General features: G+C 42.6%; 1 protein-coding gene across 2 annotated transcripts; it reads right to left on the bottom strand.

The window, feature by feature from the left end:
• Positions 1–8951: 8951 nt before the first annotated feature.
• On the bottom strand, positions 8952–15000 carry LOC106579636 (glial cells missing transcription factor 2). 2 transcript variants are annotated; one of them, XM_014159738.3, is made up of 5 exons: positions 14595–15000; positions 13925–14177; positions 12582–12694; positions 11996–12121; positions 8952–10811 (listed from the first exon to the last, which is right to left on the bottom strand). In XM_014159738.3, the coding sequence occupies exons 1-5, from the start codon at positions 14688–14690 to the stop codon at positions 9915–9917; spliced, it is 1485 nt and encodes a 494-aa protein (XP_014015213.2). In that variant the 5' UTR covers positions 14691–15000; the 3' UTR covers positions 8952–9914. The 2 variants fall into 2 exon arrangements, with proteins under 2 accessions (XP_014015213.2, XP_014015212.2); XM_014159737.3 differs by having other exon boundaries at positions 8952–10859; positions 14595–14994.
• Between the last annotated feature and the right edge of the window lie 339 nt (positions 15001–15339).

Below are 15339 nucleotides of genomic sequence, written 5' to 3'. Positions count from 1 at the left end.
GGTGTATCTCTACCCCACTGTTTGTAAACATATCCTCTTGAAGTATGGTCGTGTAGGATGAGGGCTGGTGGAGGAATATAGGGGTGGCTGCAGATTCACCAACATTAATCAGACACCTATCAGACAGCCAGTGCTACAGACCAGAGTGTAGGACTGTCAAATCAAATCAAATTTATTTTTTTTTTTTTTTTTTTTTTTTTTTTTTTTTTTTTTTTTTTTTTTTTTTTTTTTTTTTTTTTTTTTTTTTTTTATATAGCCCTTCGTACATCAGCTGATATTCTCAAAGTGCTGTACAGAAACCCAGCCTAAAACCCCAAACAGCAAGCAAAGCATGTGAAAGAAGCACGGTGGCTAGGAAAAACTCCCTAGGAAAAACTCCCTAGAAAGGCCAAAAACCTAGGAAGAAACCTAGAGAGGAACCAGGCTATGAGGGGTGGCCAGTCCTCTTCTGGCTGTGCAGGGTGGATATTAAAACAGAACATGGTCAAAATGTTAAAATGTTAAAATGTTCATAAATGACCAGCATGGTCAAATAATAATAATCATAGTAGTTGTCGAGGGTGCAACAAGCACGTCCGGTGAACAGGTCAGGGTTCCATAGCCGCAGGCAGAACAGTTGAAACTGGAGCAGCAGCACGGCCAGGTGGGCTGGGGACAGCAAGGAGTCATCATACCAGGTAGTCCTGAGGCATGGTCCTAGGGCTCAGGTCCTCCGAGAGAAAGACAGAAAGAGAGAAAGAGAGAATTAGAGAGAGCATATTTAAATACACACAGGACACCGGATAAGACAAGAGAAATACTCCAGATGTAACAGACTGACCCTAGCCCCCCGACACATAAACTACTGCAGCATAAATACTGGAGGCTGAGACAGGAGGGATCAGAAGACACTGTGGCCCCATCCGATGATACCCCCGGACAGGGCCAAACAGGCAGGATATAACCCCACCCACTTTGCCAAAGCACAGCCCCCACACCACTAGAGGGATGTCTCCAACCACCAACTTACCGTCCTAAGACAAGGCCGAGTATAGCCCACAACGATCTCCGCCATGGCACAACCCAAGGGGGGGGGGGGGGGGGGGGCGCCAACCCAGACAGGAAGACCACGTCAGTGACTCAACCCACTCAAGTGACGCACCCCTCCCATGGACGGCATGGAAGAACACCAGTAGGCCAGTGACTCAGCCTCTGTAAAAGGGTTAGAGGCAGAGAATCCCAGTGGAAAGAGGGGAACCGGCAAGGCAGAGACAGCAAGGGCGGTTCGTTGCTCCAGCCTTTCCGTTCACCTTCACACTCCTGGGCCAGACTATACTTAATCATAGGACCTACTGAAGAGATAAGTCTTCAGTAAAGACTTAAAGGTTGAGACTGAGTCTGCGTCTCTCACATTGGTAGGCAGACCATTCCATAAAAATGGAGCTCTATAGGAGAAAGCCCTACCTCCAGCCGTTTGCTTAGAAATTCTAGGGACAATTAGGAGGCCTGCGTCTTGTGACCGTAGCGTACGTGTAGGTATGTACGGCAGGACCAAATCGGAAAGATAGGTAGGAGCAAGCCCATGTAATGCTTTGTAGGTTAGCAGTAAAACCTTGAAATCAGCCCTTGCCTTAACAGGAAGCCAGTGTAGGGAGGCTAACACTGGAGTAATATGATCAAATTTTTTGGTTCTAGTCAGGATTCTAGCAGCCGTATTTAGCACTAACTGAAGTTTATTTAGTGCTTTATCCGGGTAGCCGGAAAGTAGAGCATTGCAGTAGTCCAGCCTAGAAGTAACAAAAGCATGGATTAATTTTTCTGCGTCATTTTTGGACAGAAAATTTCTGATTTTTGCAATGTTACGTAGATGGAAAAAAGCTGTCCTTGAAACAGTCTTGATATGTTCTTCAAAAGAGAGATCAGGGTCCAGAGTAACGCCGAGGTCCTTCACAGTTTTATTTGAGACGACTGTACAACCATCCAGATTAATTGTCAGATTCAACAGAAGATCTCTTTGTTTCTTGGGACCTAGAACAAGCATCTCTGTTTTGTCCGAGTTTAAAAGTAGAAAGTTTGCAGCCATCCACTTCTTTATGTCTGAAACACAGGCTTCTAGCGAGGGCAATTTTGGGGCTTCACCATGTTTCATTGAAATGTACAGCTGTGTGTCGTCTGCATAGCAGTGAAATTTAACATTATGTTTTCGAATGACATCCCCAAGAGGTAAAATATATAGTGAAAACAATAGTGGTCCTAAAACGGAACCTTGAGGAACACCGAAATTTACAATTGATTTGTCAGAGGACAAACCATTCACAGAGACAAACTGATATCTTTCCGACAGATAAGATCTAAACCAGGCCAGAACTTGTCCATGTAGACCAATTTGGGTTTCCAATCTCTCCAAAAGAATGTGGTGATCGATGGTATCAAAAGCGGCACTAAGATCTAGGAGCACGAGGACAGATGCAGAGCCTCGGTCTGACGTCATTAAAAGGTCATTTACCACCTTCACAAGTGCAGTCTCAGTGCTATGATGGGGTCTAAAACCAGACTGAAGCGTTTCGTATACATTGTTTGTCTTCAGGAAGGCAGTCAGTTGCTGTGCAACAGCTTTTTCTAAAATTTTGGAGAGGAATGGAAGATTCGATATAGGCCGATAGTTTTTTATAATTTCTGGATCAAGATTCGGCTTTTTCAAGAGAGGCTTTATTACTGCCACTTTTAGTGAGCTTGGTACACATCCGGTGGATAGAGAGCCGTTTATTATGTTCAACATAGGAGGGCCAAGCACAGGAAGCAGCTCTTTCAGTAGTTTAGTTGGAATAGGGTCCAGTATGCAGCTTGAGGGTTTGGAGGCCATGATTATTTTCATCATTGCGTCAAGAGATATAGTACTAAAACACTTTAGTATCTCCCTTGATCCTAGGTCCTGGCAGAGTTGTGCAGACTCAGGACAATGGAGCTTTGGAGGAATACCCAGATTTAAAGAGGAGTCTGTAATTTGCTTTCTAATGATCATGATCTTTTCCTCAAAGAAGTTCATAAATTTATTACTGCTGAAGTGAAAGCCATCCTCCATTTGCGAAGGCTGCTTTTTAGTTAGCTTTGCGACAGTATCAAAAAGAAATTTCGGATTGTTCTTATTTTCCTCAATTAAGTTGGAAAAATAGGATGATCGAGCAGCAGTAAGGGCTCTTCGATACTGCACGGTACTGTCTTTCCAAGCTAGTCGGAAGACTTCCAGTTTGGTGTGGCGCCATTTCCGTTCCAATTTTCTGGAAGCTTGCTTCAGAGCTCGTGTATTTTCTGTATACCAGGGAGCTAGTTTCTTATGACAGATGTTTTTAGTTTTTAGGGGTGCAACTGCATCTAGGGTATTGCGCAAGGTTAAATTGAGTTCCTCGGTTAGGTGGTTAACTGATTTTTGTCCTCTGACGTCCTTGGGTAGGCAGAGGCAGTCTGGAAGGGCATCAAGGAATCTTTGGGTTGTCTGAGAATTTATAGCACGACTTTTAATGCTCCTTGGTTGGGGTCTGAGCAGATTATTTGTTGCAATTGCAAACGTAATAAAATGGTGGTCCGATAGTCCAGGATTATGAGGAAAAACATTTAGATCCACAACATTTATTCCATGGGACAAAACTAGGTCCAGAGTATGACTGTGGCAGTGAGTAGGTCCAGAGACATGTTGGACAAAACCCACTGAGTCGATGATGGCTCCGAAAGCCTTTTGGAGTGGGTCTGTGGACTTTTCCATGTGAATGTTAAAGTCACCAAAAATTAGAATATTATCTGCTATGACTACAAGATCCGATAGGAATTCAGGGAACTCAGTGAGGAACACTGCATATGGCCCAGGAGGCCTATAAACAGTAGCTATAAAAAGTGAGTGAGTAGGCTGCATAGATTTCATGACTAGAAGCTCAAAAGACGAAAACGTCATTGTTGTTTTTTTTTTTGTAAATTGAAATTTGCTATCGTAAATGTTAGCAACACCTCCGCCTTTGCCGGATGCACGGGGGGTATGGTCACTAATGTAACCTGGGGGTGAGGCCTCATTTAACACAGTAAATTCATCAGGCTTAAGCCATGTTTCAGTCAGGCCAATCACATCAAGATTATTATCAGTGATTAGTTCATTGACTATAACTGCCTTGGAAGTGAGGGATCTAACATTAAGTAACCCAATTTTGAGATGTGAGGTATCACAATCTCTTTCAATAATGGCAGGAATGGAGGAGGTCTTTATACTAGTGAGATTGCTAAAGCGAACACCGCCATTTTTAATTTTGCCCAACCTAGATCGAGGCACAGACACGGTCTCAATGGGGGAAGCTGAGCTGACTACACTGACTGTGCTAGTGGCAGACTCCACTAAGCTGGCAGGCTGGCTAACAGCCTGCTGCCTGGCCTGCACCCTATTTCATTGTGGAGCTAGAGGAGTTAGAGCCCTGTCTATGTTCGTAGATAAGATGAGAGCACCCCTCCAGCTAGGATGGAGTCCGTCACTCCTCAACAGGCCAGGCTTGGTCCTGTTTGTGGGTGAGTCCCAGAAAGAGGGCCAATTATCTACAAATTCTATCTTTTGGGAGGGGCAGAAAACAGTTTTCAACCAGCGATTGAGTTGTGAGACTCTGCTGTAGAGCTCATCACTCCCCCTAACTGGGAGGGGGCCAGAGACAATTAATCGATGCCGACACATCTTTCTAGCTGATTTACACGCTGAAGCTATGTTGCGCTTGGTGACCTCTGACTGTTTCATCCTAACATCGTTGGTGCCGACGTGGATAACAATATCTCTATACTCTCTACACTCGCCAGTTTTAGCTTTAGCCAGCACCGTCTTTAGATTAGCCTTAACGTCGGTAGCCCTGCCCCCTGGTAAACAGTGTATGATCGCTGGATGATTAGTTTTAAGTCTAATACTGCGGGTAATGGAGTCGCCAATGACTAGGGTTTTCAATTTGTCAGAGCTAATGGTGGGAGCCGTCGGCGTCTCAGACCCCACAACGGGAGGAGTAGAGACCAGAGAAGTCTCGGCCTCCGACTCCGACTCGCTTAATGGGGAGAACCGGTTGAAAGTTTCTGTCGGCTGAATAAGCGACACCGGTTGAGCATTCCTACAGCGTTTCCCTCCAGAAGCCATGAGAAAGATGTCCGGCTGCGGGGACCGTGCGAGGGGGTTTATACTAACGTTACTATCTGTACTTACTGGTGGCACAGACGCTGTTTCATCCTTTCCTACACTGAAATTACCCTTGCCTAACGATCGCGTCTGAAGCTGGGCTTGCAGCACAGCTATCCTTGCCGTAAGGCGATCGTTCTCCTGTATATTATAAATACAACGACTGCAATTAGAAGGCATCATGTTAATGTTACTTAGCTTCGGCTGTTTGAAGTCCTGACGAACCATGTCCAGATAAAACCTCCGGGGATGAATGAAAAAAGTTGAGTGAGGAAAAAAGTTGAGTGAGGGAAAAAGTAAAAATATACGGTAATGAAAAAGTAAAAAACCGTCAGGTATCAAAGTAAGATCGGCCTGACTGTGGTGCTGTTCCTTCTGAGGGGAGGATACAGGCTTTGTCAACCCCTCAGTGGAAATCAAGACAGGTTTCATGGCAGAGAAGGGTCAATGGTCAGAGAGGCCTAGAGGTCAAAGTTTGCCGTATTTGGTTGAAGAGTAAAAGTGATATGCAGGTGTGTATTATGTGGGTTGGAATCCACTTGTTCTAGAATGTTCACTAATAAGGGTAATTGAATGATTATTAGCTACCACCACCAATACAGTCTTAGAAAAAAAGGTGAAATCTAAAAGGGTCATTTGACTGTCCCCATAGCAGAACCCTTTTCAGTTCCAGGTAGAATCCTTCTGGATTCCATGTAGAACCCATAGCAGAACCCTTTTCAGTTCCAGGTAGAATCCTTCTGGATTCCATGTAGAACCCTTTGAAGAACCCTTTTCAGTTCCAGGTAGAATCCTTCTGGATTCCATGTAGAACCCATAGCAGAACCCTTTTCAGTTCCAGGTAGAATCCTTCTGGATTCCATGTAGAACCCTTTGAAGAACCCTTTTCAGTTCCAGGTAGAATCCTTCTGGATTCCATGTAGAACCCTTTGAAGAACCCTTTTCAGTTCCAGGTAGAATCCTTCTGGATTCCATGTAGAACCCTTTGAAGAACCCTTTTCAGTTCCAGGTAGAATCCTTCTGGATTCCATGTAGAACCCTTTGAAGAACCCTTTTCAGTTCCAGGTAGAATCCTTCTGGATTCCATGTAGAACCCTTTCCACAGAGAGTCTTACATGGAACCCAAAGGGGTTCTACCTGGAACCAATGGGGTTCTCCAATGGGGACAGCCTAAGAACCCCATTGGAACCCTTTTTTTGTATTACAAATTGTTTGTACATTTACTACAATACAAACGATTGATAGTGTTGAAAGTTAATTTGATATGATGATGATTATATGGTGGGGTTTAAACAGCAGCTAAATTGATTTGACTTGTTTTCCATCCAGTGTGAATGTGAGTTGCGTCAATGCTTCGAAGAAAATAATGAATTCTTCCCAGGTTTACTCTATAGAAACCAGCTGAAACTGGACATTGAAATAGTGCTCACTGAAACAGAAACCACTCACTGAAACAAGCACCACTATGTAGGCCTACAATCTGGTTACCAATTTAGTTGAGTCTTTGATAAGATCTAGAAAGTTACAAGCTCAAACAGGACTGTAGAATAAAGCCACGACCCATGCCATACAGAGGGGGAATGGTTTCGTAAACGACATCCTTTCAGGTAAACAAGTTGGGTTTGATGAATCATTCAAATCTCCCCTGTTGAAAACCAAATGTTAGTCTAAAAGAAATGGGAGATAATGTCTAGGTGCTTTTTACAGTCTAGTTTATATCTTGCCTGGCTGGGCTGATGAGACAGTGGATTGTGCAGTCAGATGGAACAGAGTAAATAGGCATTTTAACGTCATAGATTTAGCTGGTGGTAACTTGTGGAATAGACACCACCTGGAATGCTCTTTTAACCAATCAGAATTCAAGATTAGACCCACCCGTTGTATAAAGCACTATAGCCTACCATGCACTGTACTATCATCTATGATTCTAACATACTATCATCAACCAAGTGTATCATTTTAAAGATAATACATACATGTCACTATACCTATACTGCCTATGTAGTCTCATGTGCTCTACCTTACATTTCAACGTTTCTACAAACATTCTCTCTACTATTATAGATAGATATAGCTTACCCAAAAGCAGTTTTCATTTTTACATGAAGTGGGTAAACTCATTTTGTGAGCAGACATTGCGTGAACGCGCACGCACTCAATTCTTCATTGCTGCGAATGCTTGCTGGTTGAGATTTCTGCTCTTCACTCCGTTGTCAGTTCAGCCTACATTTCACTGATCTTATTAGCAGAAAGCATTTTTTATTTGTGTCCTTCAAGGCAGCCATCATTGATCACGTTAGTCTGCGTTTCATTTTTTTTAAATTGCGGTTTGATGGCGGGGGAGGCACTAGTAATGTCTTCAGTTTTCAGTTGGCTATTTGTTTCAAGTGTATCAGTCTTTAAATAAATCTCTTTGCCAAAATGCATCATCTCTCCCATGTCTTATTCGACTAGTAGTTGTTCTGAAATGTTTAATGCTTGACAACATTTTACTCCCTCTATGTTTAATATAACACACATACATTCATCATTAATTTCAGCTGCCTATCCTGACGTGAAGTTTGTTCTATAGAAAGTATTTGACTCTGATGTGTGTCACAGAAATTATTTGACTCTAGCCACAAAATTAAGGAAATTAGAAGGGGGTGGTGGGATTTCGGCAAGGCCATTTTCTTGCCCAAATACTTTCTGTGGCACACACTACTGGTCAACATGAGCTACCAAAATGATTCCAAAGTGTGCCAGGCCTTGCAGTCCCAAGATAGAAGGGGGGGCATGCAAGAAAATGGCCTTGCCGAAATCCCACCACCCCCTTCTAATTTCCTTAATTTTATCACTAGAGTCAAATAATTTCTGTGACACACATCAGAGTCAAATACTTTCTATAGAACAAACTTCACGTCAGGATAGGCAACCGAAATTAATAATTAATGTATGTGTGTTATATTAAACAGGCTAAACTGACAACGGAGTGAAAAGCAGAAATCTCAACTAGCAAGCAAGTCGCAGCAATGAAGAATTCAGTGTGTGTGCGTTCATGCGAAGGGGGGGGGTGGATTCTGGCAGGGGGGAGATTTTCGTCACAACACCAGCACGGTCGGGAGGAGAAGCTTAGTTTCCAATAGTTCGAAGCGGTTAAACGAGTTGTTTTTGAGACAGGGGTGTCACCAGAGCTGTGTTGTATTCATAAGGTATGTCGTAGCTCATTTTAAAAGATGCATTATGATGCTTTACAAGCTCAAAACAGTTTTCAACAAAAATGACAATTATGACAACAACCATGGCGATTTGTGTGACAATTAATCGTTAACCAAAATTCCATAATCGTCACACAATATTGAGACAGAGCTTTATCAGTCTGCTATCTGTCTGTCTGACAGGGGTACAGTTATGTCTCCTGTCTGCACACAGTTACCCTAAAGAGGATCAAATCCCCTCTGGTGCTACCTACTCCTCCACATACGGACAAACTGATTCATGGCTCACACCACCTCTGTCATTACAATAATAGTGAGTAATTTGTTTATCTAGACAGGACATCAGAGGAAAACTCCCCGGCGGAGTCAACGAAATGAAGCGGCGCTGCTTCCCTGCTGATCCGGCCGTGAGGAGAGATACTGTCAGCGGCGTGTGTTACCGGCATTCTCGAAGGGAGGGACAAAGACATCTCTCTCTCTCTCCCGTCCCTAGCCCAAAATGGAGGGGGGCCCTTTCAAAGGGCTGGAGGTGAATGATAATTAGCCAAAACAAAGGCCATAACCACAACATCAGAATGTGTCAAATCTATAGTGGGAGCTCATTGAATTTTAATGTCACATAATTATGTTCAGACTGTACAGTTCAAGACTGTATCTACAGTTGCACTGGTAGCAAGAGCACATTCATTATGCTTTTGTAGCTCATCCCAATCTATACAACATTTATCCCAGTGCCATAGGAATATAACGTAACACAGACAAAATACCTATTCCTGTTCTACAAACACAATAAACTGATTTATTTTATTTTATCCAAAGGCAATAATAACGGCCGTTTGGCATTTATTGGGATGACTCGTGTACTGGAGGCAGCTCTGCAGAGTGGTCACTAGCTGGCACAGCCACATAACATCTGATTTTAACCCTAACCTTAACCCTAACCACACTGCTAACCCTAGAGCCTAGCATGCTAGCAGATACCCATCGACTTCCAGTCATTGCGCTAATGCTATTTAGCATTAGCTCACAAAACTACCTCTAACTTCCTTCATTCTGGACTCAGAGACATGAAAATGGTATCCACGAGTCGATCTGACTTTGGGGAAGTAGATAAATTGCCTCATTGCCAAAATCCCAAAGTATCCCTTCAAGACTAAAAAGCAAATTTTTTGTTTTCATGAATTTTTAAGATATTGCCAATTTTGACTTTGCAGCTGGCCCATCTAGCAGAAACTGCTTAGTTCTGCCTCCAGGGCAAGACTCATGACAATAAAGGTCAACCTGCATAATAACTCATTTGTGGCTTTTCCTTATGCATTAAATGCAAATTGGGAAATGTTGTGAATATCCTAGATGACTGTCATCACTAGCAGTCCAAATGTATTCCAACACCTCAAATATATAAATAACAATAGATATTCACAAACCTGATAAAAGGTGTCAATAAGTCTGTTCCAAGTGTTCTTTCTGACCATTTGTATACAGGGCACAACTATCAAATGCACTCCTCTGTCATATCTCCCTCTTCTCTGCTCTGTTGGTGTGAGTTATTAGTACCCTACTCCGTCATACCTAAGTGGATGAGGAACCCTGTCGGGATAGCTGTTGGACGCGTAGCTGCTGTATCGGTAAGTATCACAGTTCTCTGCCCTCTCGATTTTGGCTGGCAGGGTTTCCGGCTGGTACGACAGCGCCGATTTGATGACCCCGGAATCTTCTGGAATCTTTAGATCAGAGTAGGAGGAGGGCGAGGTGTCCTCGAGCAAGGAGCTGCAGTTGGGGAGGCCCTTAACTTCGTACATGTTATCACCGTATTTGACCACGGAGGGCTTGGGGCAGGGCTGGTAGGACACCTTGGTGGTGGTGGTGATGATGGTCTGCAGGGAGGCGGGCGTGGCTGGCACTGGGCCCGTCAGGGTCCTGCATGGATACTCACTGTTGTAGTAGTGGTGGTTGGCGTTGCCAGGGAGCTGCCCATATTCACCCCGCTCCCCGTATGTCCCCTTGCCCAGGATCTGCTTCCAGCCGTGATGCTTGCTGCTGGGCGTGTCGTGGCTGCTGCGGTCATGGCCCGAGAGGGTGCCGGTAGTGTGGGGTGTGGTGGTGCTGGTACCCAGGCCTAAGCTCACCTTGCTGGGCTCAGGGGCCTCTGCCTGGTGGCTACTGGGGTCCTTGTAGAGGGCTGTGTAGGAGCCAGAGCCTAAATAGCCAGGCACAGCAAAGTCGTAGCTACATGGAGGCCTGGGCATGTACAGACGGTGGTTGGCCGGCTTCTGGAGTGTGGAGGGGTTCTCGCCCAGGGTGGCATGGGAGTCGTAGGCAAACTTGTAGGGCTCAGGATTCTGGAAGGGCGGGTAGTGCTGGGTCTTGTAAGGCTCAGGGTTCTGGAAGGGGAAGTTGGACTCAGCGATGATGCTGAAGCGGTCAGGGCCCTCCATGCAGGACAGCTGATGCAGGTTGGGGAAAGGAGCACCCAGGTCATGATATCTCCCAGTCTGAACAAGTAACAGTACACAATAGTACATATTAGTGATAGGCTAGTCAAGTCCACTGCATCTAAGGGAAGAAATGGCATGTGTGTATTTTTGAAAATTCTTTACTTTTCAATCTTCTTGTAGGTGCACAGGGCTCATACAGAAAGCAAAGGCAACAGTGGCAATACAAATCTTCCTATAGGAAAACATTTGAGAGGAAACATCCACCTCTGGCTAAGCAGGTAGACATAATTCAGAGTACATACAGTCGAAGTCTGAAGTTTACATACACCTTAGCTAAATACATTTAAACTCAGTTTTTCACCATTCCTGACATTTAATCCTAGTAAAAATTCCCTGTCTTAGGTCAGTTAGGATCACCACTTTATTTTAAGAATATGAAATGTCAGAATAATAGTAGAGAGAATGATTTATTTAAATTTTTATTTCTTTCACCACATACCCAGTGGGTCAGGCGTTTACATACACTCAATTAGTATTTGGTAACATTGCCTTTAAATTGTTTAACTTGGGTCAAATGTTTCGGGTAGCCTTCCACAAGCTTCCCATAATAAGTTGGGTGAATTTTTGCCCATTCCTCCTGACAGAGCTGGTGTAACTGAGTCAGGTTTGTAGGCCTCCTTGCTCGCACACGCTTTTTCAGTTCTGACCACAAATTTGCTATAGGATTGAGGTCAGGGCTTTGTGATGGCCACTCCAATACCTTGACTTTGTTGTCCTTAAGCCATTTTGCCACAACTTTGGAAGTATGCTTGAGGTCATTGTCCATTTGGAAGACCCATTTGTGACCAAGCTTTAACTTCCTTACTGATGTCTTGAGATGTTGCTTCAATATATCCATATAATTTTCCTCCTTTTTTATGGTGGTTTTGGAGCAGTGGCTTCTTCCTTGCTGAGCGGCCTTTCAGGTTATGTCGATATAGGACTCGTTTTACTGTGGATATAGATACTTTTGTATCTTTAAAAATGACTTGTGTCATGCACAATGTAGATGTCCTAACCGACTTGACAAAACTATAGTTTGTTAACAAGAAATTTGTGGAGTGGTTGAAAAACAAGTTTTAGTGACTCCAACCTAAGTGTATGTAAACGTCCGACTTCAACTGTATATGACCATGGAGGGTAAATGTTCTTACATCTGACTCTACCAGCCTCCTCTTCTGGGAGAAGTGTGGAGAGGACATTTTCCTCTTCACTGCACTTCTCCGGGCCTCCGTCTCAGACTTACTCTCAGGTCTGGCATGGTCATGGACTCCCTTGGCCTGCAATCACATCAACACATACTACGATTGTTACTTTCTTGAAATAATTTAGAAAATCTTTGGTCACACACTTGAATTTTTTTTGCACAGAAGCTCATAACCAAAAAAAACGGTGTTTCTTGTTTTCTCCTTTATCGTGAATTCAAGTTATTTGCCTTCAGATATTATTAATCAAGCATCAAATTTATGAACCCATGCTATTTGCTAATTCATTGTCAATTTTTCTTTATACTGAAACCTTAACACTTTACTTGAAGATTTGCTTATAAACCGCTAAACATCTATAGCGTGTCAACCATCACATGAAGTAAGTACAAAACAGCTGTTGTACATGATCTTCATTGGTAATAAATGCTTTATATATGATGATCAACAAACAGGTTATTCATGGTTTATGAGGAAAGAAGACCTTTAAATAAAGTGTTACCAGAATCTCAGTTGAGAATCTGAGGCCACAAACCTGGAAGAATATTACTTTTCCATCTATTCTCCAGAAGTTGGTGACGGGGTAGCCACTGTGTCCTCTGCATGGCATCAGCTCCAGGGCAGAGTTACAGCTGGGGCACAGCTTCTCTGGAGAAAAACCACCAGTACACACAACCACACAGTTTTAAACAACCACACCGTTTTAAACAACCACACCGTTTTAAACAACCACACCGTTTTAAACAACCACACCGTTTTAAACAACCACACAGTTTTAAACAACCACACAGTTTTAAACAACCACACCGTTTTAAACAACCACACAGTTTTAAACAACCACACCGTTTTAAACAACCACACAGTTTTAAACAACCACACCGTTTTAAACAACCACACAGTTTTAAACAACCACACAGTTTTAAACAACCACACAGTTTTAAACAACCACACAGTTTTAAACAACCACACCGTTTTAAACAACCACACCGTTTTAAACAACCACACAGTTTTAAACAACCACACAGTTTTAAACAACCACACAGTTTTAAACAACCACACAGTTTTAAACAACCACACCATTTTAAACAAGGCCATATTACAATTTATTCACTCCAGAAGAAATGCTTCATTTGATTTTGCGTTTGGCTTCCCTCTGGGCTGATAGTATAAAAGCAACTTTTGTATTCAAGTACTGTACATTTATTTATTAACTATTATACTTTTCTGGATGTGAGAGGAAGATCATAGTGTGGGGAGTGGTCACAAGTGAAACAATGATTTAAGGAAATTACCAAAAAATAAAATAAACATTATTTTAAATGAAAAACTTCTTTTTTTCAGTCAGACCAACAATATTGTTTAATAAAAGTTGTTTAACTAGGTGTTCTGTATATAAAGCTGTGTATTATGTTATTATGATCATTATAGTCTGAGCACACTAAGAACCTAATTGCTTTTTCAAAATAAAACCAAGAATGTTTTCCATACATTTTGGCTGCTCCTGTGGGCTAATCTCGATTTTAGCCAACTTAATTTTTATTACTACCACATAAGTGAGGATATTATGATGAAGCAAAAAGTGTCACATTTTCTATAGTGTGTCAAGGTGATGACTGAATGAAGGAGTCACATGAAGCCTACCAAGTGTTTAGACCAGATGAAAAGTTGAATATCTCGTTCCAGAGTGGGGTTATATTCTCAAAAACAGTCTACATAGTAGACAGGCCCAGTAAGTAGGCTATCATTATGAATACTTTGATACAGCATCAACAGCTGCATTGTTAATGTTAGAGGCATAATGTTTTCATCCTTTTTCCGATGAGACTCGTCGGCAAGTCTACACCATGCAATACAGATGTGCATAATGCGTTAACTCACTTTGTTGTTTTTGTCGTGCTTTGTCGCAAATCGCCGGTCTGAGCTGGAGTTTGCTTCCGTCAGCCAGTGTGCAGTTTCGACCGCAGACTACGACGCCCAGGCAGGACTTCTTGAGAATCTGACAGTTGTGGTTGTTGGTGTTCCGCATAGCCCATCCGCTCAGGTGGCGCTGTCCGTTCTTGTCCTCGCCATTGTAGATGTAACGCACATAACCATCCGTCCACTCCTGAAACGCGTCATACTGCTTTGTGTCCTGTCAGAATTAGGCGGAAATATACATTCCTTACTTTAAAGTGCTTTCTAAATGGATAATAAGGCTATACACGAAAAGTACAGGCCAATGATTAGAATATACCTGGCTTGCTGCAATACGTTTTGATTGTGGAGAGACCCGAAGATATGGCCACAAAGCGCAAAGGAATATCTGATAGCTGAGTTGTGAAAGCATATTAGGCAAATCATGACAATCTGCGTGCAAACTAATTTATCCTGAACTTTGTATATCTTTAGGGTACAAATTGAAACAATGATTTATTTCGATTCAACCTTGACATATTTTGATTTAATAAAGTATCAAGTGATATATAATTTGGAAATGTAAATATCTATCATTGAATAGCCTATAGTCTAAAGCATAGCGTAATCTGTCATATGAAAGATTTTGACATACCTGAGGCAGTTTTGGGTCGTTGATATCCCACGTTAACTTCATACCGAAGGAACAAACACAGTCGGAGTCATCAAACTGTTCCGAGGACTTTGACATCTTGTAAGATTCTCTCAATTGTACGATTTTGGAACTTGACTCATAGCAGGAACCATCAAAAAGCCTACAGGTAGCGTCCCCTAGCCGCGCACCTTGTATCCCCTGTCTTTTATCGGTCTTAATAATCCAAGGCTCCCTTGCGTCCTGAGTAGTGTTTACGCGAAGCCACGCCAGTAGCAAGGTGAATGACTACAGGTTAACACTGTCTCGTCTATGTAAAGGAGGAGGAGGAGGAGGAGCAGGCAGGACTAGAAAGTATGTCTAGCCTCAGCTCTGTTGAGGCTGAGCACTGTGCACTTTCAGTTCACCTGATCCGTGGCACTGACCTCCACTTATCCTACTGCGTGGCGGTTTCCCCGAGCATTCCTTCCAAACACTGTGTATGTATGAAACACCAAAAGCAATTAACTATGCTGTAGCCTATATCTATGTATGTTGATCTTGAATACACGTAGACTTCATGAAATTACACAAGGCCGCTGACAAACGTTTCTTTATCCTTCGAAGTTCTTGTGTGGTTTCTACTCTTATTTTAATTGTTGTATTTGATTTTCTTATTATTATTACTATCTATATTTGTTTTATTGTTATTATTATTATTAGTAGTAGTAGTAATAGTAGTATTATCACTGCATAGTTGGGAAAGAGT

Source organism: Salmo salar, chromosome 19, assembly GCF_965601325.2.
Source record: "Salmo salar chromosome 19, fSalSal1, whole genome shotgun sequence".
NCBI lineage: Eukaryota > Metazoa > Chordata > Actinopteri > Salmoniformes > Salmonidae > Salmo > Salmo salar.
Note: the sequence above shows the minus strand (reverse complement) of the source record. Positions and strands in the feature narration are given on the sequence as shown.

What these genes read in the sequence shown, in the direction of transcription:
- LOC106579636 (XM_014159737.3), bottom strand. Translation starts at nt 14,690, where the DNA reads ATGTCAAAGTCCTCGGAACAGTTTGATGACTCCGACTGTGTTTGTTCC. An exon ending in ACGACCCAAAACTGCCTCAG is followed by an intron (nt 14,178 to 14,594) that starts GTATGTCAAAAT and finishes TAATTCTGACAG; the next exon opens with GACACAAAGCAGTATGACGC. An exon ending in AGCACGACAAAAACAACAAA is followed by an intron (nt 12,695 to 13,924) that starts GTGAGTTAACGC and finishes GTTTTTCTCCAG; the next exon opens with AGAAGCTGTGCCCCAGCTGT.